General features: G+C 38.7%; 2 protein-coding genes across 9 annotated transcripts in view; one reads left to right on the forward strand and one right to left on the reverse strand.

Annotated features, from left to right (window-relative positions):
* The window catches only part of RALGPS1 (Ral GEF with PH domain and SH3 binding motif 1), a 208,677-nt gene that overhangs the window by 175,941 nt on the left and 9,734 nt on the right, over positions 1–23,002 (reverse strand). For all 8 annotated transcript variants that reach the window (XR_004425850.1, XM_033138378.1, XM_033138381.1 and 5 more), the window contains exon 2: positions 6,712–6,797. The gene's annotated coding sequence lies outside the window, so the exon portion shown is untranslated. The remainder of the gene's footprint in view (positions 1–6,711; positions 6,798–23,002) is intronic.
* LOC117040513 lies at positions 13,759–17,334 on the forward strand. The gene is made up of 2 exons (XM_033138386.1): positions 13,759–13,864; positions 16,572–17,334. The coding sequence occupies exons 1-2, from the start codon at positions 13,857–13,859 to the stop codon at positions 17,329–17,331; spliced, it is 768 nt and encodes a 255-aa protein (XP_032994277.1). The 5' UTR covers positions 13,759–13,856; the 3' UTR covers positions 17,332–17,334.

Raw genomic sequence — 23,002 nt, forward strand, 5'->3', positions numbered from 1 at the left:
AGAACACAGCACACAGCAGCACTTGGATATGTTTTGAAACAGTACTAACTAATGAACAGCTATGTTGTACCATACTGTAAGCCAAAAGACTTATTTGATACGTCGCATCATTTATGTCACACTGACAAAAATAAGGAATAATTTTGACAGATTACGTATTTTTCGCTGCGTAAGACACACTTTTTTCCCTCCTAAAAAGTAAGGGGAAATGTCTGTGTGTCTTATGGAGCGAAGGCACTGGACGGCAGTGGGATTCCTCGGCTGCCGCTGCAGTCGCGAGTGGAGGGATGCCTCTGCCGCTCTCTCCTCACAAAAGGCTGCTGCTCCTCCCACAGGTTTTCAGTGCTTAAACCTCTCCTAAGCACCCCCCCCCATCTCTTTCAGCCAAGGACAGGTGTTACCTGATCCTGCAACTGTCACTGTGGTCTGCGGACCGCCCTCCACCCACCCACCCAAAAGGGCTGCATGGATTCTCCCTTCTCTTCCCCCACCCACTTCTCTTTCTCAGGGTTTCAAATGCATACTGCAGCCGCATGGATGCCACAGTTATCTCTCCTTTTAAATTTACCCCTATTTACATCATATTTACATAAATGTGAATATAAGCAGTATTTCAGAGGGCAGACATTGTCTTTCTTTTGTTGTTCCAAGGTGGACGCTTTTTTTTTTGCTGCTTGCTCAGCCGCAACACACGTGAAACAGATCATACCAAAGTAACCGGATTCCTTTTCTTTTTCAGTCGTCGTCACACCCACATACCTCTGTCTGATCATGTATTACTTTTTGGTGTTAACATTCATGTTGGTTCCCTCCTTATATAGTGTATGTTCTACCTCCTCCAAAAACAATTGCCTTAAAAATAGAATCAATCCCATACACACTTTCATGGAAGTGTTTATTTACTTCTCTGAAGCGTTTTGAGAAAATGTACACAGGATCAGACTGCAAGACAGATTTCTATTCTAGCTGAGGCATATTTTCCTGAAAATATACCGGTTGTTTATTAAATAGTTTGGTACATTTGATTCAGAATATGGTTTTTTCTTCTATTAGCAGCAGTTTAAGTGAAAGAAGATGCTTGTTATGATTTGATTTAAGAATAATATGTTAAGATATGGAGTTTTGTGATAAATTATTATGAAGTTATAATATGACCTGATTTTAGTTAAGTTAAGAAGTAGAATAATATTGTAAACTAAAAAATAAGATTTTAAGAAGAATGTCTAGTTTGAACTTTTTCGAACTTTTAAATGAATTTAATTTTTAGAATATGAAGTTATTAAAGTAAAATTTGGATTTGGAGCCGAAGGAGAGAAGGCAGGGGAAGTCAACTGTAATGATTCGAACAAGAATTTTTTTTTTTGTATTTAACTAAGAAGAAGAATCGTTGGTATGTCTGTATTTGTTTAGTTTTAGTTCTGGTGGGTAAGTGTTGGGTCAATGTTGGTGATGGTGTTGGATTGTTTTGTATTGTGGAAAAACCAATAAATTCTTTAAAAAACAACAACAGAATATGGTTTTTTCTTGTTCTCCTCTAAAAACTAGGTGCGCCTTATGGTTAGGTGCATCTTTTGGAGCAGAAAAATATGGTATCTCCTGGAGTGCAATCTACTATGAATGTCTACTGTGCATACCCCATTGAAGAGACCGCAACTTCTGTTCACTACAATGGGTTTGCACAGACCAAATACCTGGTTTATTCTGTTTTCTACTGCCCTTTTGCATTACACTTTCCAGTCTCTAACATGTTTTAACATATAGCAGATATCCCTAAATACTTATATACTTCACTAAAAATCACAACTTTAAAATGGACTCTTCTGTCCTCTCTGGTCCCTGTCTACAAGCAAATCTATGACTTAATTACGAGTTATAAGGAGGGACACGGGTGGTGCTGTGGTCTAAACCACAGAGCCTAGGGCTTGCCAATCAGAATGTTGGCGGTTCAAATCCCCGCAATGGGATGAGCTCCCGTTGTTCGGTCCCAGCTCCTGCCAACCTAACAGTTCAAAAGCACATCAAATGAAAGTAGATAAATAGGTGCCGCTCCGGCGGAAAGGTAAACGGCATTTCCATGCCCTGCTCTGCTTCGCCAGAAGCAGTTTAGTCATGCTGGCCACATGACCCGGAAGCTGTCTGCAGACAAACGCTGGCTCCCTCAGCCTATAGAGCGAGATGAGCATGCAACCCCAGAGTCCTCTGCGACTGGACCTAAAGGTCAATGGTACCTTTATCTTTACCTTAGTTATAAGGAGTTAAAATGGCCTCTCAGCTATATCGTCTCTATCAGCTTTCAAAGCTAGGGAGTAGACTAAGGAGAAGTTCTCCCTCAGGTTCGCTCCCCAACCACGCACCCAGCTCACCTATAGTGAGTGTCTGGCTGCTGGTACAGAGAGAGCAGCCTGGAGTGTCCCCTCCCACCATACCAAAGGCTGAGGAAGGGAGACCAACCCTGCCATAAAGTATTGAAGATCCTGAGTTCAATGAACAAAACCCAAACATATTATATTTTCAGTATTTATTTATCATTTTATGATAAAGGTGTATGTTAGCTTCACACCTTGGTTTTTGTTTAGTTGCCAGCTTAATGACATTATGTATGCTTTAATATTATCCATTTTGGAATTGTTGTTTAAGATATTTTAGATATTTACGATGACTCTCAAATGCTTAGGTGAGAGAGGAATTACTTTACTCCAAATCTCCTGAATACCTTCGGTCCTTGCTTCACATTCATTTTTCAAAATGTAAAACAAACTCTGATTTGGGTGCATTTTGAAAAATAATACGAATAACAGTAATAGTCTGCTTCTGTATCTATGGGAATATTTCACTGGATACATTAAGGAGGATACTGCTTGATAACATTTTTGCTAGGATCTGCCGCGTTCTGAACACTTTGAAAAATAATGCAAATAACAGTAATACTCTGCTTCTGTATCTATGGGAGTATTTCAGGAGGATACTGCTTGATAACATTTTTGCTAGGATCTGCCGCGTTCTGAACACTTTGAAAAATAATGCAAATAACAGTAATACTCTGCTTCTGTATCTATGGGAATATTTCAGGAGGATACTGCTTAATAACATTTTTGCTAGGATCTGTCGTGTTCTGAACACTTGCCTCAATGTGGAACTGACAGTTCAAAATGTCTATTTATTCTTGCTCAGTGTTTTCTGATGTCGATTTTTTTAAAATATGGTCAATGCTGATCAGATATACATAGGAAGAAATTACATATTTTGAGATTGCCATGTGCAATATTGTATTATAGCAATTGTAATTTATATTTGTTTTAAAACATATCTTTATGCTGTAAAGGCATATGGTTTAAATTTCTCTGTACATCCTTAGAGCGACATTGCTCTCACTTGAGAAGACCAGTGATGTGCATCTGGCCACTGATAAGTAAATAAAGTGAGCTGCTGTTTATTCTTCAGTACAGTACTGTTCTTAAAAACTGGAAAAAAGGAAAAAATGTACATATTGTATTAAGAGACACTCTTAGATAGATAGCATTGTTTTGATATGGTGACTTTATTTATTCTCAATTGGATTGTTAAATGGAAAAATACTGTAGGTTATACTGTATTTACTCAAATATAATGTGCCATCAAATTTAATGTGCACCTCAATTTTCAAAACCTTTAAACCAAAAATGTATTTGATGGCGAATGTAAATGCACCATCAAATCTAATGCACACCCTAATTTCTGTGACGTAAATTTGGCCAAAAAAAGGTGTGCAATACAATCAAGTAAATATGGTATATTGTTGTTGATATATAATTGGTTGTTGAGCAACAAGAATATAAGGTCTCATGGTTATGAAAATGTATTTTAATATATGGTAGAATATATTTCCAATGTAGTGCCTAATGACACACATTTTTCAACAGAAGGCTACTCATTCTTCTACACATTTACAGTGAGGGGGGGAAGTATTTGATTCCCTGCTAAATTTGCCCATTTGCCCTCTGATAAAGAGATGACGAAGAAATAATGGTAGGTTTATTGCAGCTGTGAGAGACAGAATAGCAACAGGAAAACCCCCAGAAACCCAGAAGACAAAAGTCAGAGATTGATGTACATTATAATAAGTGAAATAAGTATTTGATCCCTTATCAACCAGCTACCTGGCTACCTGGTATCTTAACTGTATGTAATGAGCTGAGATTAAAAGCACCTACTGTAAGGGAGAGGTCTTACCTGTAATCCCAGCTCGTTACAGTACCTGTACAAAAGACACCTATAGACAGGAGCAATCAATCCAGCAGATTCCAAAGTAGATTCCATGACCAAGACCAAAGAGCTGTCCAAGGATGTCAGGGACAAGATTGTAGACCTGCACAAAGCTGGACTGGACTATAAGACTATTGCCAAGAAGCTTGGTGAGAAGGTGACAACAGTTGGTGCAATATTTCACAAATGGAAGAAACACAAAATAACTGTCAACCTCCCTCGGTCTGGGGCTCCATGCAAGATCTCATCTCATGGAGTTGCAATGATCAGGAGAACGGTGATGAAGCAGCCCAGAACTACACGGGGGGGGGGGGGGGGACTTGTCAATGATCTCAGGGCAGCTGGGACCATAGTCACCATGAAAACAGTTGGTAACACACTACGCCGTGAAGGACTGAGATCTTTCAGAGCCTGCAAGTCCCCTTGCTCAAGACAGCACATGTACAGGCCCGTCTGCAGTTTGCCAATGCACATCTGAATGACCCAGAGGAGAACTGGGTGGAAGTGTTGTGGTCAGATGAGACCAAAATTGAGCTCTTTGGCATCAACTCAACTTGCCATGTTTGGAGGAGGAGGAATGCTGCCTACAACCCCAAGAACACCTTTCCAACTGTCAGACATGGAGGGGGACATATTATGCTTTGGGGGTGTTTCTTCTGCTAAGGGGACAGGACACCTTCACCACATCGAAGGGACGATGGACAGGACGATGTATCGTCAAATCTTGCGTGAGCACCTCCTTCCCTCAGCCAGGGCATTGAAAATGGGTCGAAGATGGGTATTCCAACATGAAAATGACCCAAAACACATGGCCAAGGAAACAAAGGAGTGGCTTAAGAAGAAGCACATTAAGGTCCTGAAGTGGCCTAGCCAGTCTCCAGACCTTAATCCCATCGAAAATCTGTGGAGGGAGCTGAAGGTTCCAGTAGCTACACATCAGCCTCAAAATCTTACTGACTTGGAGAGGATCTGCAAATAGGAGTGGGACAAAATATCTCCTGAGATGTGTGCAAACCTGGTGGCCACCTACAAGAAACGTCTGACCTCTGTAATTGCCAACAAGGGTTTTGCCACCAAGTAATTGCCAACAAGGGTTTTGCCACCAAGGGTTTGCAAAGGGATCAAATACTTATTTCACTCATAGTAATGCACATCAATCTCTGACTTTTGTTTTCTGGGGGTTTTCCTGTTGTTATTCTCTCTCTCACAGCTACAATAAACCTACCATTAAAATTATGGACTGGTCATTTCTTTGTCAGAGGGCAAACGGGCAAATTTAGCAGGGGATCAAATACTTTTCCCCCTCACTGTATATGTTATTGAAAATTTCATAGCTCTCTATACAAAAGCAGTATCAGAAATCCTAAAGCTTTCAAAAAGAATTTTCAAATCAAAACAATTATAGTTTACATTTAAATTGGATGGCCCTGACAAACAACTGGTTCTTCATACATTTGTCACATTTTTAAAAACTAGACTTGCCGTGAACTACCAAAACAGAATCCTAAAATCTTATCTCATTCAACAGTGCCATCTAGTGAATAAAAGATAGAAATGCTGGAACTCAGTATTTGGAAAACCAATGGTAGCATAATCCACACTACACTGAATGAGTTCTGAGACCAATAGTAACAGCACCCATTCATGGTTCAACAAAAATATAGGAGTGCCTAGCATTGGTCTCCAATTTCAATGCCTGCACAATCAATTTTACTAATTCTCTGTTGGCTTCAAGTTTGTGATTGGGGGAAACATCAGGAAACCCTTTCCCTAGGACAGCAGTCCATTGATCTACAAGAAGGATATCTGGGGAACAAAGTCAACATTTGTACTGTTTTCCTTTTTGTGTATAAAATTCAAAGTCTAAGGGGGCTGTGGGATCCATTCGGTCACTAGAGCCCAGGAGACCTTAGCTCTCATGAGGAGTTATGTTCTGGACTATATAGGAATTGGGCCTTTAGTGTGACAGCACCTACTCTTTGGAACTCCCTCCCATTACTATCAGACAGGTTCTGTCTCTATTGTCTTTTCAGTGCCAATTGAACACCATCCTTTCCCAACAAGCCCTTTTAGAATAAGTTTTTATCCCAGTCTTTATTTATAGTGGACTTGAAATGGTTTTAAAATTCTTTTATTGTTACATCAGTTCAGTATGTTTCATGGGAAGCAATTCATATAAGGTAGCAAGTTGACTTCCAATAGATTCTGAAAGTTCCTCATTTGATACTTCCAATGTACCAACCATGAAAAGCCTTTTGTTAGAAACTAACAGAACATAAAAACATGCATTTCCCTATGTTTGCTATGTTCAAATCTCATACATTATTCAGATTCTCATCCTGCAAACATTTTTCAAGCCTCAATAGCTTTAGTTCAATATGACATTCTAAAAATGCCTCTGTACTATGCTGCCACTCTTCTACAAATAAGTTTCCTCTTCAGTGATAAAATGAAAGCAGATTAACTTACCCATTATGTGTTTTCCTTTCCAGTTTTAAGTACCAATAGTCAAACACAAATGAAGTCTTGCAGCACATCTTTCAGAATGGACATTTCTGGAAAGGGAAAATAATAATAATAATAAATATTATATATAATGGCAATAATACTATTTTATATTTATGCTTTATTTTATGTAAACCACTTTGGGCAGAAATGTATCTGTGGAAAATGGATATATAAATAGACTAGGCTTAGACCATACGGTTTTCTTGGACAAGACGAAACCTTCCTATTTGTTCAACAGTCAACCAACTTGTGACTTATGTATCCCATTAGGCAAGTATGGAATATAATTAAATCAAACTGTTCAGAGTAAAACCTTTTTATCTGATGCTGCCTTTAATGTGCGAGTTCCTCAGGGCTCAATTTTATCCCCTGTGCTATTTAACATCTACATGAAACCGCTGAGTAGGTAATCCCAAGTTATGGAGTACATTGTCAGTAATATGCTGATGACGCACAGCTCTACTTCTCCTTTACATCTGCAGATAAGGCAGTGGATGTGCTAGACCGTTGTCTTGCCTTGGTAATGGATTGGATGAAAGCCAAGAAACTGAAGCTTAATCCAAAGAAGACTGATGCACTGTTAGTGAGTGGCTCCCTAGACTGGATGGGTGGGAGGTTGCTTGTTCTTGATGGTGCTACACTTCCTCTGAAGGAGGGGTTATGTAGCTTGGGAGTACTCCTGGATCCTTTGCTGTTGCTTGAGGCTCAGGTGGTCTTGGTGGCACAGACTGCCTTCCATCAGCTTCGGCTGCTGACTATCTGGACAGGGATAGCCCAACTTCTGTTGTCTATGCTGTGGTAACGTCTAGGTTGGATTACTGCAACACATTATATGTGGGGCTGCTTTTGAAGATGGACTGAAAACCAGCTGGTGCAGAAACCATCACAGAGGCATGATGGTTTGAGCATATGACACCAATCCTGGCCTGACTGCACTGACTGCCAATTAGCTTCCAGGCCCAGTTCAAAGTGCTGGCTTTGACCCTTAAAGCCTCAATATGTCAACAACCACCTCTCCCCATATGAACCAACCTGGAATCTGCCATCATTATCTGAGGCCCTTCTTCATGTGCCTCCCCCACAGGAGGTCCGGAGGGTGGCAACACCAGAATAAGCCTTTTATGCAGTGGCTCCCCATTAGCTGAATGCTCTCCCCAGGTAGGTTTGTCTGGTCCCTTCACTATACATCTTTTATACTTTTTTATTTATGATTGTCATATATAACAAACATTTCAACAAAATTAATCTTTACACATCAAACCTCGACTTCCCTCCCCCTCTTTCTGCGGTTCCTTAAATTTACTCTCTATTCCTCCCCCCTGCATATCCCAATTAACTCTATTTATTATTTTCTTTATCTGTTTCATACATGTTTTAGAAACTGCAAGTTGTTACAATAATTCTGCTAATGTCTTAATTTGTTTGTAAATATTCAATAAACAATTTCCACTTCTTACTAAAAAGTTTGTTTGATGTCTTATTCTTCTGATAAGTTTCACCATTTCTACATAGTCCATTAATTTATGTAGCCGTTTCTCTCTCATCAGGACTTCTTTCCATTTTGGGGCAATTATCATTCTTGCAGCCGTAGTTGCATACATAAACAAGTTTCTAAATTGTTTAGGTAACTCTGATCCCATAATTCCCAGAAGAAAAGCTGCTTCTTCTTCTTCTTCTTCTTCTTCTTCTTCTTCTTCTTCTTCTTCTTTACAAATGTTATCTTAAACATCTTTTTCAGTTCATTATATATCATTTCCCATTAAGCTTTAGCCTTATTACAAGACCACTACATATAAAAAGGTACCTTATTTCTCTTTACATTTCCAATGCTTATTTGATTTTGATTTGTACATTTTTGCCAGTCTACTAGGCGTTAGGTATCATCTATATAACCTTTTGATATAACATATAAAACATGCTGTAACATACCGTATTTTTCGCTCCATGAGATGCACTTTTTTCCTCCTAAAAAGTAAGGGGGAAATATCTGTGCTTCTTATGGAGCAAATAGTGGTTCCTGGAGCCGAATTGCCCAGGGGCCAAAAGAGGATCATGCTTCTTTTTTTACAAAGAGAAAAGGGATGTTGAAAGGACCCCGCTCAGCAGCTGATCAGCAAGAGATCTAGAGAGAGATAAGAGTCCCCGGCTCCCATTCAACCCCGCCCCCTTGCCTAGGCCGCCATTGTTGAATGTGCTGCAGAGGGAGGTTGTTTGTTTCCCCAGCGACATGTGACTGGCTGATTAGATTATCTGTCTGGAAACTGTAGAAACTGCTGCCTTTCCTTAAGAAGCTGTAGAAATGTGAGTTGAACCCCATTAAAAGGGGCTTTTCCTCTTTGTTTTTCCCCCTTTGCAAAAGATGTTTTGCTTTTCCCCCTTTGCAAAAAAGCTGCACAAATCTGAGCTGATCCTCAAAAAAACAGGGCTTTCCCCTTTGCAAAAAAGCTGCAAAACTTTGAGCTGATCATAAAAAACAGGGCTTTTCCCTTTGCAAAAATAGCTGCATAAATTTGAGTTGATCCTAAAAAAAACAGGGCTTTTAGAGGAGGAAAACCAGAAAAAAATATTTTTTTTCCTTTTTTCCTCCTCTAAAAACGAGGTGCGCCCTATGGTCCAGTGCACCCTATGGAGCGAAAAATACAGTATAACATGCTGTACATTTTATATCCATATTCTACAGTTGTTCCCATGCCTCCATTTCTATGTTGTGCCCAATATCTTTTGCCCACTATATCACTGAGGATTTCACTTGTTAAGTCTTTTGTCTGCCATTCCAATAGCATCTTATACATTTTAGACATCACTTTACCATTACGATCTAACAGGTCTCTCTCTAGTTGAGATACTTGTCCTCCAAACTCCTGTTTCTTATCCTTTTTGAATTCCTTATTCATTGTATCCATGTTGTTAACATTCCTGGTAGATTTTTAAACTCTAAATTCTCCACCTTTCTTCATTTTTTAAATCTCTTCTAGCACCTTCAGGATTGACTCTATTGGTTCTTCTACAGATATAAGCAAATCATCTGCCAACGCTTGTATTCTCTTTGTCTCACCCTTATTCCTTTAATATCTTGGTTACATCTTACCGTATTTTTTGCTCCATAGGGTGCACCAGACCATAGGGTGCAGCTCGTTTTTAGAGGAGGAAACAAGAAAAAAAAATCTCTTGGTTTAGTTTCCAAATAGTCCTTTGAAGTTTTTGCCCCTTTTTCAAATATCTCTTGATTATTAAAAAAAAATTCATTTAATCTCCATCTCATCAGGAAACTTTTCCCGGCTCTTAATTCCACTATTATAGAGTTGTGGTCAGACAATGTCTGTGGTAGAATTTCTAACTTCCTTACTTTAATATACATGTCCATAAAGGATCAGTTCGGCTTGTTGAATTATTCACACTCCAAGAAAATTTAAATTCTCTGTCCTATGGGGTTTTTTCTCTTCAAATATCAAGTTAAAATTGTCTGTCATCTGGAGATTCTTTTGGTAATGCAATTGTATTTGTATGCATTCTCTTCAAATTAAAAATAACAAAACAGTCTCCTGGCAATTTTTTTGCTTTTGCAAATCTGGATTTTACACGTAACACCTTGTCAATTTCAGCACTAATTTCTTCTTTTTCTAGTTATATCAAATTGGCTAATTCTTTGTTATTTTTTCACATTTCTTCCGTTGAATCCTCTGGCATGCCTCTTAGTCAAAGAATTAAATCATTTTAATTTAACTCAAGGACCGCCCTCACATCTAATGCCTGTTCCTGACATAATTTCACTGCCTCCATATCTTCTTTCATCCTCTCTTGCTCCCTTTGTCTCTTTTATCTCTGAACTTTTTTGGAGGATTCCTCCAAATTCGAAGTTTTGGCCTTTAGTTCTTGCACTGTTTTTTCTAATTCTAATGTTTTATGTGACAGTTCTTTAATTTCTGTTGTCAGATTTGCTACCACTGTAGAATTTTTATGTTTTCTCTTCTAACCTCTGAATACCTTATTTATTTCCTAATTTCTATTAAAATAGCTGTCAGATCTGATTTTGCTTCCACTTCTGGGATGGACCCTTTTCTCTGTCCCAGAGTTGTTGGTCCTGAATGTGGCTTCTTCTTCTTCTTCTTCTTCTTCTTTTCTTTCTTTCTATCTTTTTTGCTGTATTTCCCATAATGTTACAAATAAAATTATTAAAAGTTTGGAAAGGAAGACTTAATACTTTCAAATTCCCTGTTTCCTAAAATAAAAATCCAGCAAGTAGCACTGTCATCCCTTTCCTAAAAAGGCAGTAAAAGGAAAATAAAAAAAAACCAAAATTCACCTGTAACTGTCTTTCCCACCACACTGTGTCACTGTCTTTCTATCCTTTGCCTCGTCTACCACTGTGACTTTTTCTATTATTTATCTTTTCTGTTTCCTGTTTTTTTTACCTCTTTAAGCCAAACACAGACACGAGCTTCTTACAGGATCCCAGAAAATTCCAACAAGTTCACCCTTTTACTTAAATGAAAAGTTATAATACAGTTAGAAGGACAAATAACAATACAAATCCACGTTTTCTCTTCTTTTCTTCGGCCTCTTGCAAAGCTCTCCTATTATCCAATTAAAGGAAATTTTAAATATTTAAACAACAAAATCTCCATTTCCTCCTTCTTCAGCCTCTTCAAAATGTCCACCAATTAATCCATATTTTAGAGATAATCCACAGAGCCGTATAATCCAAACCAATACAAAATCCACACAGGAAAAATTAAAATAAAATAAAGCATATCCACAAATATCCTTCATAAAGAAGTTCCACAATTTGCAAATAAATTGTGACAATTGGCTGGCTTACACAGCAGTGAAAACCAAACTATCTATAGTGTGATTGGTACATGATCCTTTCAAAAATGCTTCTGACACCCAGTTCATTTGGATATTTCATCTGTATATGGACAGCTGGATTAAAAATAATAATCACCCACTTTGTTCCCTTCACCTAAGTTCCTAAAAGCCATGTTGTGCTAACTGTGGAAATGCAGATTTTCAACATGAATGGGCTTACTGGGTAAACTGGTTATGTATCTTCCTGTGAGTAATTGCCAATTCTCGTTCACCTATAAGTCCCAAGCTAATGTATTGCTTACTGTACACTATACTTCTCTATATCAGGGGTAGTCAACCTTTTTATACCTACCACCCACTAATGCATCTTTCTTGATATACATATTTTGTCTCTCTCACGATGCAATCTTAACAACAGGATTACTAAGATGCAGCCTTGGCACTAGGCCAAGAGAAGAAAGGGGGGACTTTCTCCCATAAGGAGATAGTCACCACATTTACACTATGTTCTAACCTTTTAAGTCTGCCTTCTGGGAACCTTTATGTGAACAGATGATTACTTGTGAGTAAACATTCTATACTTTACATAAAACTGTGTAGTGTCTTATTTTAGGAGGGATTAAATGGGGAAAGTACCAAGAAAATATTTTCAGAGACTCTAGCGAGTCTGAGGAAGCTATCTGCTGTGCGTGTGATTAAAAAGGGGAATGTTAGCTCTGCTGATGTTGTTCAACTTGTAAAGACAAGTTGGGGTAGGACATCTTAGACAATATATCCTCCCCCGGATTCCCAAACATTCCCACATATTTCTGGTTTCAAACTGCACCTGCATATGAGATAAGAAAATGTGCCCTAAAATGAGCTGCCAGAATCAATTTGTCTTCTTCAGAGACCATGGCCAAACCACAGTTTGGAAGTCCTAACTGGGCAGCCACTTACCGGTATACACTGCCAAAAAAGAGAGTAAATGCATCACAAAAACAAATGGGGACACATATGCTAATTTATATGCACAGATGCAAATTTAGAACTAATTACTGCAATATAAAGAGAAATACACTGTATCTCAACATAATGAGCAAGACTATGACCAGGTGACCCGTATCTCTGCTTATGCTACTGTCCAGGTGCTAACATTTGCCGGGCAACTTCAAAAAGCCCTGCTCTTTCCCTCCTCATGGTTATATTTAAAACAAGCTGTAACTGGACAGCTATTCAAATATAAAACTGTCCTCTGTAAAGGACACTCTAGTCCCAGGTGTAGGTGGTCAGGGTCTGAAAATAACTCAAACATAGTACTTTAAGGGCAGTAGCTAGTAGACACCATTCCTTCATGCAAAGAAGTGTTAATCACCTGCTAGACCAGTGATATGGAGAAGGAAATTTTCTGGTGCTTTATTTTTCCACCAAGAAAAAAAATAGTTTCATAAGCTTATTACTAATAATGAATAGATGCTAAATACAAGTTCTCCTGCCTTCTGGCAGGCTCAGATTCACCTGATATCAAATGGATGGATTCACCTACCTGTCAAAAGTGGCTCAGAGGGGTGAACACTTTTTTATCTAGCCTGCCAGGGGTAAAAAAAAGTTTCCTACTCCTTCTCTAGAGCATTTTAAAGTTTTCAAAAAGCAAATTACCCTGATTTGCATATGAATATTTTCTAGAAAGTCCACATCACTGCTCTGGATCTACTCAGAAAATCCCCTTTGGGCATCTTGAATCAGCCATGGTGGGTAGTTCAAAGGGAAAGGAGGGAAAATGCCATGGAGCATGTCCAAATGCTTTGGCAAGCCTAAATTAGTTCTGTCAGGGGTGCACAAAAAAGACCACTCTTGCCCTTGCAATCAAATGACACCAGGATGCCATTAATGAACTCTGGCTTTTACATAAGGAATACTTGAATGCAGTCAGTAAAAGGCAATTAACAAGATTTGATTCTCTCCCTTCCATCCTTGCTAGCTTAGCATACATTATGTTAAGAAATTCTGAGTGTCTACCCAGTTAGCTATCTAACATTGATTTCAGCCAACTATACTGGGCTGGTTCTTCAAAGCACCTCTGTGTCAACCAGGATATATCTATAAACAGTAACTATAAACTGTTGCCACATGCACTGTTTCTATGGTAGCCTCAACTAGTGACTAAAAATAAATCAAGGGTGGGGGTGATCCATGCACTGAAGGAAGCAGATTGTTGGCAAGAAAACTTGGGTTTACAACTCAAAAAAATTGAACTAAACAGTGGTGTGGCGGGGAGCTCTCCTAAACTTCTTCCATACCCTTTCATTCTGAGACAGATGACAAGGTAGGCCACTTCAAACATTTCAAATGAAAGTAAATATTGATACTCTGTTTACAGGTAGGTAGCCGTATTGGTCTGCCATAGTCAAAACAAAATAAAATAAAAAATTCCTTCCAGTAGCACCTTAGATACCAACATGCACACGAAAGCTCATACCAAGAACTAACTTAGTTGGTCTCTAAGGTGCTACTGGAAAGAATTTTTTATTTTATTTTGTATTGATACTCTGGTTTCTGTTCAGATTGTATAGTATGATTTGCTACAAAAGGAGGGAACCATATAACCAACACCTATTAGTCAAAAGTAGTGTTAAAGCAGCATAAAAACAGGGAGGCGGCTGGTGTATTGTAGGCTTTTGATATGTGTATGGAACTACTTAAGAACAGTTGCAAATAAGTATTAAGAAACACTATATGTGCTAAAATGAGCCATTCAGTTAAGACAATAAAGTTGCATAAAACAAATGGAAACTTCTGTACAGGGTGTGTGAAAAACTGTCTATCTTCACCTTTAAAGGAGAGAAGATTTGGGAAAGTTTTGAAGCAGTTTCTCTAAATGTTGCCATATTTATTAATAGTTGTTCTATGCAAACATTGCTGGACACCACCATGAAAACTAAAACAATAAAGAACACTAAATTCTTTTAATTGAACCACTTAGCATATATATTTTTTAACGATGCAGATTACCCTTGCTGCATTCAGATGATTCTCTGAGCTATGATTTCAGGTTCATACAACTGAAAGGTTGTGCATAAAGACATTTAAATCGCCAATGATTTTACAGCTCTGCTGTAACAATATTCCGGAGTTTGCCATGGAACATATTGACAAATTCTGGACTGCCTTTCTCTATTCTTTGTCTAAGCATCTCATCATATAGGTTGGGAGGAGATTGTGAGGCACTAGCCTCATAGTTCTTTGCACAAACCAAGGTACATGTGAAAAGATTCTCCACACAAAAGGGGATCTGAACTGGGTCAAAATTCCCTCCTCACATGGAGGAACTGTACATATGCACGTTCATAAACAAGAGTCCCTTCTCATGGAAAGATTGTGTGATCCTAAGTACAAGTGGCAAGTGTGTGGGGCTTGCTCATGTGGCCCTGCATCCCTCTCACACACTCTTTAAATGAAGGGGCTTTCTGAACCCCTTTTAGTATCCAGTGTTAGTGATCACAATTCACCTAAACCAACTACCACAAAGTGTTAGGCTTCTTGATAAAAACCATAATATTTCAGGGTAAAGTCATCATATTCAGGGTAGGATGCCAGACACGCTTCTGGAATCAGCACCTATTTTTAGATACAACTCTAAGCCATTCACATATTACATAAAACCCTTCACAGCTGTGCTGACACCAAATTCTTAGGAGACTGTGTGACTATATACTTTCTTCCATACCTGAATATATCAATGGGGGGGGGGGAATTAGGATGCTCCCCCATTTCCCTAGGTAAAGTATGATAAAACTAAACAAGACAGCATAGTCATGTTTGTTTATTCATGTTACAGGTGGGTAGCCGTGTTGGTCTGCCATAGTCAAAACAAAATCGAAAATTCTTTCTAGTAGCACCTTAGAGACCAACTGAGTTTGTTCCTGGTATGAGCTTTCGTGTGCATGCACACTTCTTCAGATACCATACACACGAAAGCTCATACCAGGAACAAACTCAGTTGGTCTCTAAGGTGCTACTAGAAAGAATTTTCGATTTTGTTTTGTTTATTCATGTGTTTGATGTGAGAATTGACAAGAGCTGTGCATATACTAGGGCCTCATAATATTTTTGTATTCTTGTTTGTGTATTTTTTTAAAGCTTCAGTAAAAAATACATTTTAAGAAAGAAAAGGGAACACTAGACATTTATTGTCCATGTTATAATAGGATCATCTATATTTGGAATCCAGTAACTACTTACTGGCATATGCAAGGATTGGCAGTGAAATGTCTGAACTTATTTCCCTTTAAACAGCAGACCACCATTCCATATCACACACTATTTTTCAAATTCTCTGCTTCAAAAGGGTTTTTGCTTGTGACATAGGGGGTTGCTGTTGAGGATACTTTTCTCCACTGATTTCATAGATGTAACTGAACTGTTGTTTTGATTCCAGCCTTCTGTTGTGCACTTAAAATTAATTTTAAGAGGAAAGAAATTACATTTATAAGCATAACTTCATTTTTATACTGCCATTTGTTAGATAAAAGGTAAAGGGACCCCTGACCATTAGGTCCAGTCGTGTCCGACTCTGGGGTTGCGGCGCTCATCTCGCTTTACTAGCCGAGGGAGCTGGCGTACAGCTTCCGGGTCATGTGGCCAGCATGACTAAGCTGCTTCTGGCAAACCAGAGCAGCGCATGGAAACGCCATTTACCTTCCTGCGGGAGTGGTACCTATTTATCTACTTGCACTTTGACATGCTGTGTGTGTGTGTGTGTGTTTTGAGCATGTGGTTCTTGGTGTGTTTTACAAAAGTTGTTAGCTGATTTGAGGACTCTAGCTGAAAAATGGGATATAAATCCAATAAATAAAGAATGAATGCCAGAGGGTTGGACTAGATGACCCTCAGGGTCCCTTCCAACTCTACAATTCTATGATTCTATGAATTAAAATTATTCTCTTCCCTGCCCTCTTATTGGCTGTTTTATATAGTAAGCAGAATTTGTATAAATCAAGCTGTTGCCTTAATGTACACCTTTTCGTCAACAGGAACATGGAAGCAACACAAGAATTCTCCTCAGTCCCAAAAGTCCAACTTCAGCAGAAGTACTGGGTAACAGAAGATAGTAAAGCTAAACTGCTGGCGGTTGGTGCCAAATGTTTGGAGATAGTCACTCACAGAGAACATTATTACGATACTAATTCAGATGACCTAGCAATGGCTGGGTTATGGCTTAGTCAAAGAAATCAACAGTGGCATCTTATACTAGAATCTCAGGAGCAGATGGACAGAGATAATATTGCAAACCAGAACAAACCAGAAAATATTCAGTATGCTAAACCTGCTGTCTACGAAGAAAAGAAGCAAACACAATTTGAGCCTAATAATCAAAATGATCAACAACTTGATTTGATTGAAACAGATAGTACATATACATGTGCAGCAGCCAGTTCTGCATATACTGAACTAGTCGAAGAGAGAGAGATAATTACACATCTGGCAGACTTTCTTAACATAGATTTGAAATTTGAGGAAGAAGCAAACATGACCATGGAAGACTTTCTGCAGAAGGCTGGTATCCAGCATTATGCAAGCAATCATGTTATTAATCAAATAACATATAAACTGTGTGACCAGTACACAATTATAATTCAAAGGGATGAAAGCTCTTTGAAGGAGTCTGCAACTATATTGTTAGATATGGATATTTTAAATATTTGCAAAGGCTTTGAAGAAATGGAAAAATTAGCGAATTACCTGGAATTTGGACATCCAACACTTCAAAGTGAACAGGAACTGCTCATGTAACAAATTTTAAAAAACCCACCATGAGCACCAAGTCCTTCAAATTTGTGAACTATTTTCTAAGAAATGGTTTAAGGATATGATTACCAGATCAATACATTTATTGCCCCTTTAAATTTAAATCCAGAGCAGTGTGAAACAAAATCTTATGTGGCTTGGAAATACAGATTTATGGCAATGGCAGTAGTACAACTGATTAATGCCAACAGTGATCTATGAATAGCACTGTAAACAGCTGCTGGAAGAAATACGTTCTAGAGAGCCCCACTAAAACGAACTGCTTAAGATTAGTTTCCTATTTTCAAAACTGCAAAGGCTACATCTTGGTTCAATTAAATAAATTCCTCAATCAACCAACCCTAATCTTTTCATTTAACCATTTTAGACAAAAAAGCACATTTCCTGCAGGAAAAAAATCTGTCTTCAGCAAACTAGAATCTCAATAGCTATGAGCAAATAGCTTAAAATATTTTGCATTTTTTTACAGTGAATACATTGCCACTTGAAAGAGCTCCTGCTCTTACACTATGCACAAGCATTTAAATGAGACTTCTTTATTTTAAAGCAAAATTCATCGCAACATTTTTATTACAGCTGTTAATGCAAGCTTGATCTTTCACTGCAAAACCCTTATGTATAAAGAGGAGTCATAGCTTGAAGCCTACCGGTATATTACAGCTGCTGGATACATGTGCAGAAAAGTCTTGAATATCCTTGAAACTCTCTCATTCACACCATGATGTGCAAAATGGTTTTGTTTACCTGTCAAACAAAAATCCATTTTATCTGCCTCTTAAGAAAAGGATCCTATGACACACTCTCTCTTTAACATGCCCTCAATTGTGATTCAGCATTTCATTCACTACTTTGGTGGTAGTAATATACAGTCGTATCTCAGAAGTCGAATGGAATCCGTTCTGGAAGTACGTTCGACTTCCAAAATGTTTGGAAACCAAGGCATGGCTTCCGATTAGCTGCAGGAAGATTCTGCAGCCAATCGGAAGCTGGGGAACCCGCATCAGACGTTCAGGTTCCAAATAACATTTGCAAACCAGAACACTCACAGCGTTCAGGAGCCAAAATGTTCAACTCCCAAGGCATTTGACTTCCGAGGTACGACTGTACTACTGTATTTCAATCATACTGCTATACAGTGGTACCTCAGGTTAAGAACTTAATTTGTTCTGGAGGTCCGTTCTTAACCTGAAACTGTTCAGCAGTGCCTGGAGCAGGAAGGAGCACCAGCACCAGCACCAGCCAGAGAGCTTGTTGCAGCAGTGGTGATCAAGCCCAGCTCGACTGGCCATGCCACCTGAGGAGTTGCTCTGGCCAAGGCAGAGCACACACTGAGGGCACCTGGAGGCCATGGTAGAGCCCAGGGGTGGAGGTGATGAGGCCTTGGTCATCTGATCAACCAAAATCCATCCCACAATCAACTGGTTGATCATGATTGACATGTTGGACATGTCTGGCTTAGACTCTCTGCTGCGTCATTATGGCTTAAAAGGTTGTCTTGATTTTTCCAGTTACATGTAGAGTCAGGAACAGCAAGAGTCCACAGACTAGATAGAAGTTTAATACTTTTTGCCCAGTTAGAACCCATGAGAACTCAATTTGACTAGAGAAGATCCAGTAATGTGTTGAAATTATTTTGGGGAACATCACTGAAAAATATTTAGGAGTATGCAAAACCTGGTTGAAGCCAATGCTACTCCTACTCAGCGTAGCCCCGCTGAAATTGATGAATCTAACTTGGTCTTGTCCACTAACTTCAATTAGTTTACTATCTGTAGAACAAGCACTGAATACCACCCATTGTCTTTTGGGTTTTCATTATGGTTAAAGTTGTTCAAAAGGCAAAGTTCATCTTCTGTATATTATCCACCCAAATTTTCCATGTTTGGCCTCCTGACACTTATCAACCATTTGTGGTGAAATCCTGATGTAAACAATACTTTCCACCCTTCATCTGTCAGCGCTCCTCTTTCCAAAGATGCTAGTCTTTAAATGGTGTTGATACTATAATCCATCAACAAAGTATCAATGACCTCATTTAAAGATTGAGTACTATTTTTGATAGCCTTTGACCCTAGTAAAATCATTAGCTGTTATGGAGCTTTCTTAATGAAAACTACTAGTTACCAATATTACCATGGCTAATAATCTACTAGGGTTGTGGGCTTTTTCTTTTTTTAAAAAAAAAGCTAGCCTATTTAAGTATTCCAGGTGGTAATGACCACCCAATTTTTAGACCTGTGGTTCATGGACTACTTGCTCTGAATGAATCATAGTTCTTCCCACAGCTTTACTGTTGGCACACAACATATTGTTACACAAGGAAAAAGGAGCGAAGCTGGAAACTCACATCAGAAGATTCTAAATTTCAGAATACAAAGTACCGGTAGTTCTTGTAAGGTTCACACAGTACAGCAGGTGGAGCCAAGCTGTTGAATAGCTCCTTAGGCAGGGAATGTTGAAAAAGATGCCTTAGGCCAGGCTTCCCCCATAGTGGGGCCATTCAGCTGTTTTAGGTTATAAGCTCCAGCCAGCTTTCCCATAGTAATACTCCAAAACATCTGAGGGGCATGAGGTTGGGGAAGACTGCTTTAGAGCATGCTGATACTTATTTTTGTTTCCACAAACTGATACTTATTCTGATGCATACTGAACCTGCGTATCTTGCACAAAAATGTTCAACTGCCTCTTAATCCATAGTGCTTTCTGTTGAAATAGTTGTGGTTGTACTATCAGTACCAAATCACCTTTGATCAAGCCCCCTCTCCTGTTCAGAAACTGCGTATTTCTATCCATTTAGAATATATGTTATACACTGACAAATTTCTCTACTCCTATATTAGATTTATTTTCCTTTGTGCAACTCCAAAGTGTGAGGGATAATTGAAACTAATGAAAAAGTAAATGCTAGCTCTTAGGAGTAGAAAAATGTATATCACTGCACATTTCACGATGGATTCCCATGCTATAATCCCAACCATTTGACAAAGTCCACAGCAATAGACAAGAGGAAATGTTTAAGCAGCAGCACTGTCAAGGTTATTATATGATCAACTGGTATAATATAGAGTAGCTAGCAGGGTGAGTCAAGAAGTCCCTGATTCAAATCTCATCAGCCATAAACTCACTAGGTGGCCTTAGCTAAACCACTATGATTGCAATATGGTTTTCAAATACAGAATATGGGGAGAACACTTGCCTAAATCACAGAGCATTACTGAAGTAATTCTATGAAGCATATGAGTTCTCTGGAAAGAGATCACAGTGGATAACGCAATGAAAACATCCTCAGAATGCACTGGCAGTGATAGGAGTAAATGCCATGCTAGGGATGATTAAGAAAGGGATTGAAAATTAAGACAGTCAATATCATAACTTTATCTAAAACTACAGTGAAGTTAGTTGTATTTTGGAATATTGTGTACAATTCAGAATGGCCCATATCCAAAAATGGTACAGAAAACAGCAAGCACATGGTCAATGATTTGAACCACCTTCCCTTTAAAGGACTTTTTAGTTTAGAAAAAAAAACCAAGTCCTTTTTAGAAATGATTAACACATATTGCATTATATTACCGGTATACTTCAACACCAGAATTAACAGACTAGCATAGTCCCTATTATCAGAGCCAATAACTGTGCAAGAGAGTTCTGTTGGAATTAGCTTGAAGAAAATGGTTCACAATGTTTACAATGAAAATCAATAATACTGCAAAGAATGCCAATAGCAACTCATTACTGTTTGGTTTTGGGTTTTTTAAAGAAATGTAAGGCACACCTTAATGTTAACTTTCATAAAGCTTATCAAAACAGAATTTTAAAGGCATCCAAATGTTTAATGTACTAAAGAAATAGCTTGTCTAATTAGCTGAATTAGAGCATATGGTTTCTGCTGCTAGTGTCATTATTTTGAGTAAGTGCTGAAACTGAATGTTGCATTCCTTAAACTTGTTTATTTGCTTTTTTCATTTCCACCTCATCTTTCTTTAGTCAGCCTACATGTACTGTATTTTTCTGTGTATAAGACTAGGTTTCCCCCCTAAAAAATAATGTCAAAAATTAGGGGGCGTCTTATACATTGGTTCATCTCCCCCCATTTTCTTAAATCTGAGTCCCCCATGTCTTATACATGGGGGTGTCTTATAGATGGAAAAATACATTATTTCCTTGGAAGTCACCAGATCCAGACCTGCTTAGCTTCAGCAAGGGTGGTGGTCTCACATGACTTCTGATAGGGTGAATAACTGCATACTGTTAAGAATTATTGCCTAAATGTTGATTGTGCCAACATTTGAAAATCTCTGTAAAGTTAAAAAAATGATTAGCATTGTTATACAGTATGATCACATCTTAGGTGCATTTAACTTGACTGATTTCAACCATATGCCGTTGAAGGCAGGCTTGTTGAAATTGCACAAGTTAAATCAAAGCAGGCTGGAGAGCTTAAAAGCTCGTTTTTTTACCTGGTCGACTTGTGGTTGCCCAGCGTGGAAAGAGCGTTTAAGTTCTCCACCTTGCTTGAAGGCAAGGCTCTCAGCACCTACTCTGGAAGGCTCTCATAAGATCTCGTGGGGCCATTAGCACTCCTGTGAGATCTCACACAAGTATCCCTGTCCTTCCAGAGCCAGCGTGCCTAATTGGCCTTGCCCCCACAAGTTGAGCTTTTTCAATTGTTTTTGTTTGATTTGCTCATTGAAAACAGCTGAAAGTCTTTAAATTTTGATAATAAACCTGATTTGCAATGGGGGTTGAATAATTTTGATTGCAACTGTAGGATCAAAGATATTATGCCTAAATGGTCTTCCTATTTCAGCAACTTCATTAAAGGAATAACTAAAAGGTACCCTGCCCAACTACCTCCAACTAACACAAGTCTCCTCTTTTGCTCCATTCTTGCTGCGCAAAGGAAAAGGTATGGGTAATCACTTCATCTTAGAAACCTCAAGTAACAAGGGCATGGCTTCCTATATATGTTGCATTCTACTTAACACAGAATCATGCTCTTCTCAGGGGCTACAGTCATTATGGGAGAGTGATCTGGGTCTTTGGCTAGAGTAGTGGTGTCCAAACTTTTTTCAAACAGGGCCAGATTTGATGAAGTGAAGGGCCGTGGGGGCCAACCAAAGGGCCAACCAAAGTTGTTGACCTTTTTTAAGGGTTGGACCGGTGGGCAGGATTAGGCCCCCGAGATGGATTTTGGACATGCCTGAGCTAGAGGAACGAGTATAGGAAGCACTGTGGCCTAAACTCCCACTTAAAATAATTTCTATAGACTACAGGAAGCCACACTGAAAACAGTGTTAAGATGGCATTGGACTCCATCTATCCATAATGTGGTTGGGTTGTTGTATAGTTCAAAAATTCTCTGGACTCAGATTCTCTGGATTTTTTTTTACATATTTCCACCACCACCTATCAGATACTGTCCGTAGACCTAGCCTGGTGTTCCTATATTTGGAGCGTGGAAACAACACACCCATCATGCATAAATCTCTTGTGTTTATGCTTCTTGCCACAGCCAGAATGTCAGTGGTTTCCCACTGGAAATCCAATTCACCTCCTTTACGAGAGGAGACTAGGGAAAGTATGGGACATTGCACGGTCATAACATTTGACACACAAATGGAGGGTCTGTACTGGTTCTTCAAAAATAGACCAC

This window comes from Lacerta agilis, chromosome Z (genome assembly GCF_009819535.1).
Source record: "Lacerta agilis isolate rLacAgi1 chromosome Z, rLacAgi1.pri, whole genome shotgun sequence".
NCBI lineage: Eukaryota > Metazoa > Chordata > Lepidosauria > Squamata > Lacertidae > Lacerta > Lacerta agilis.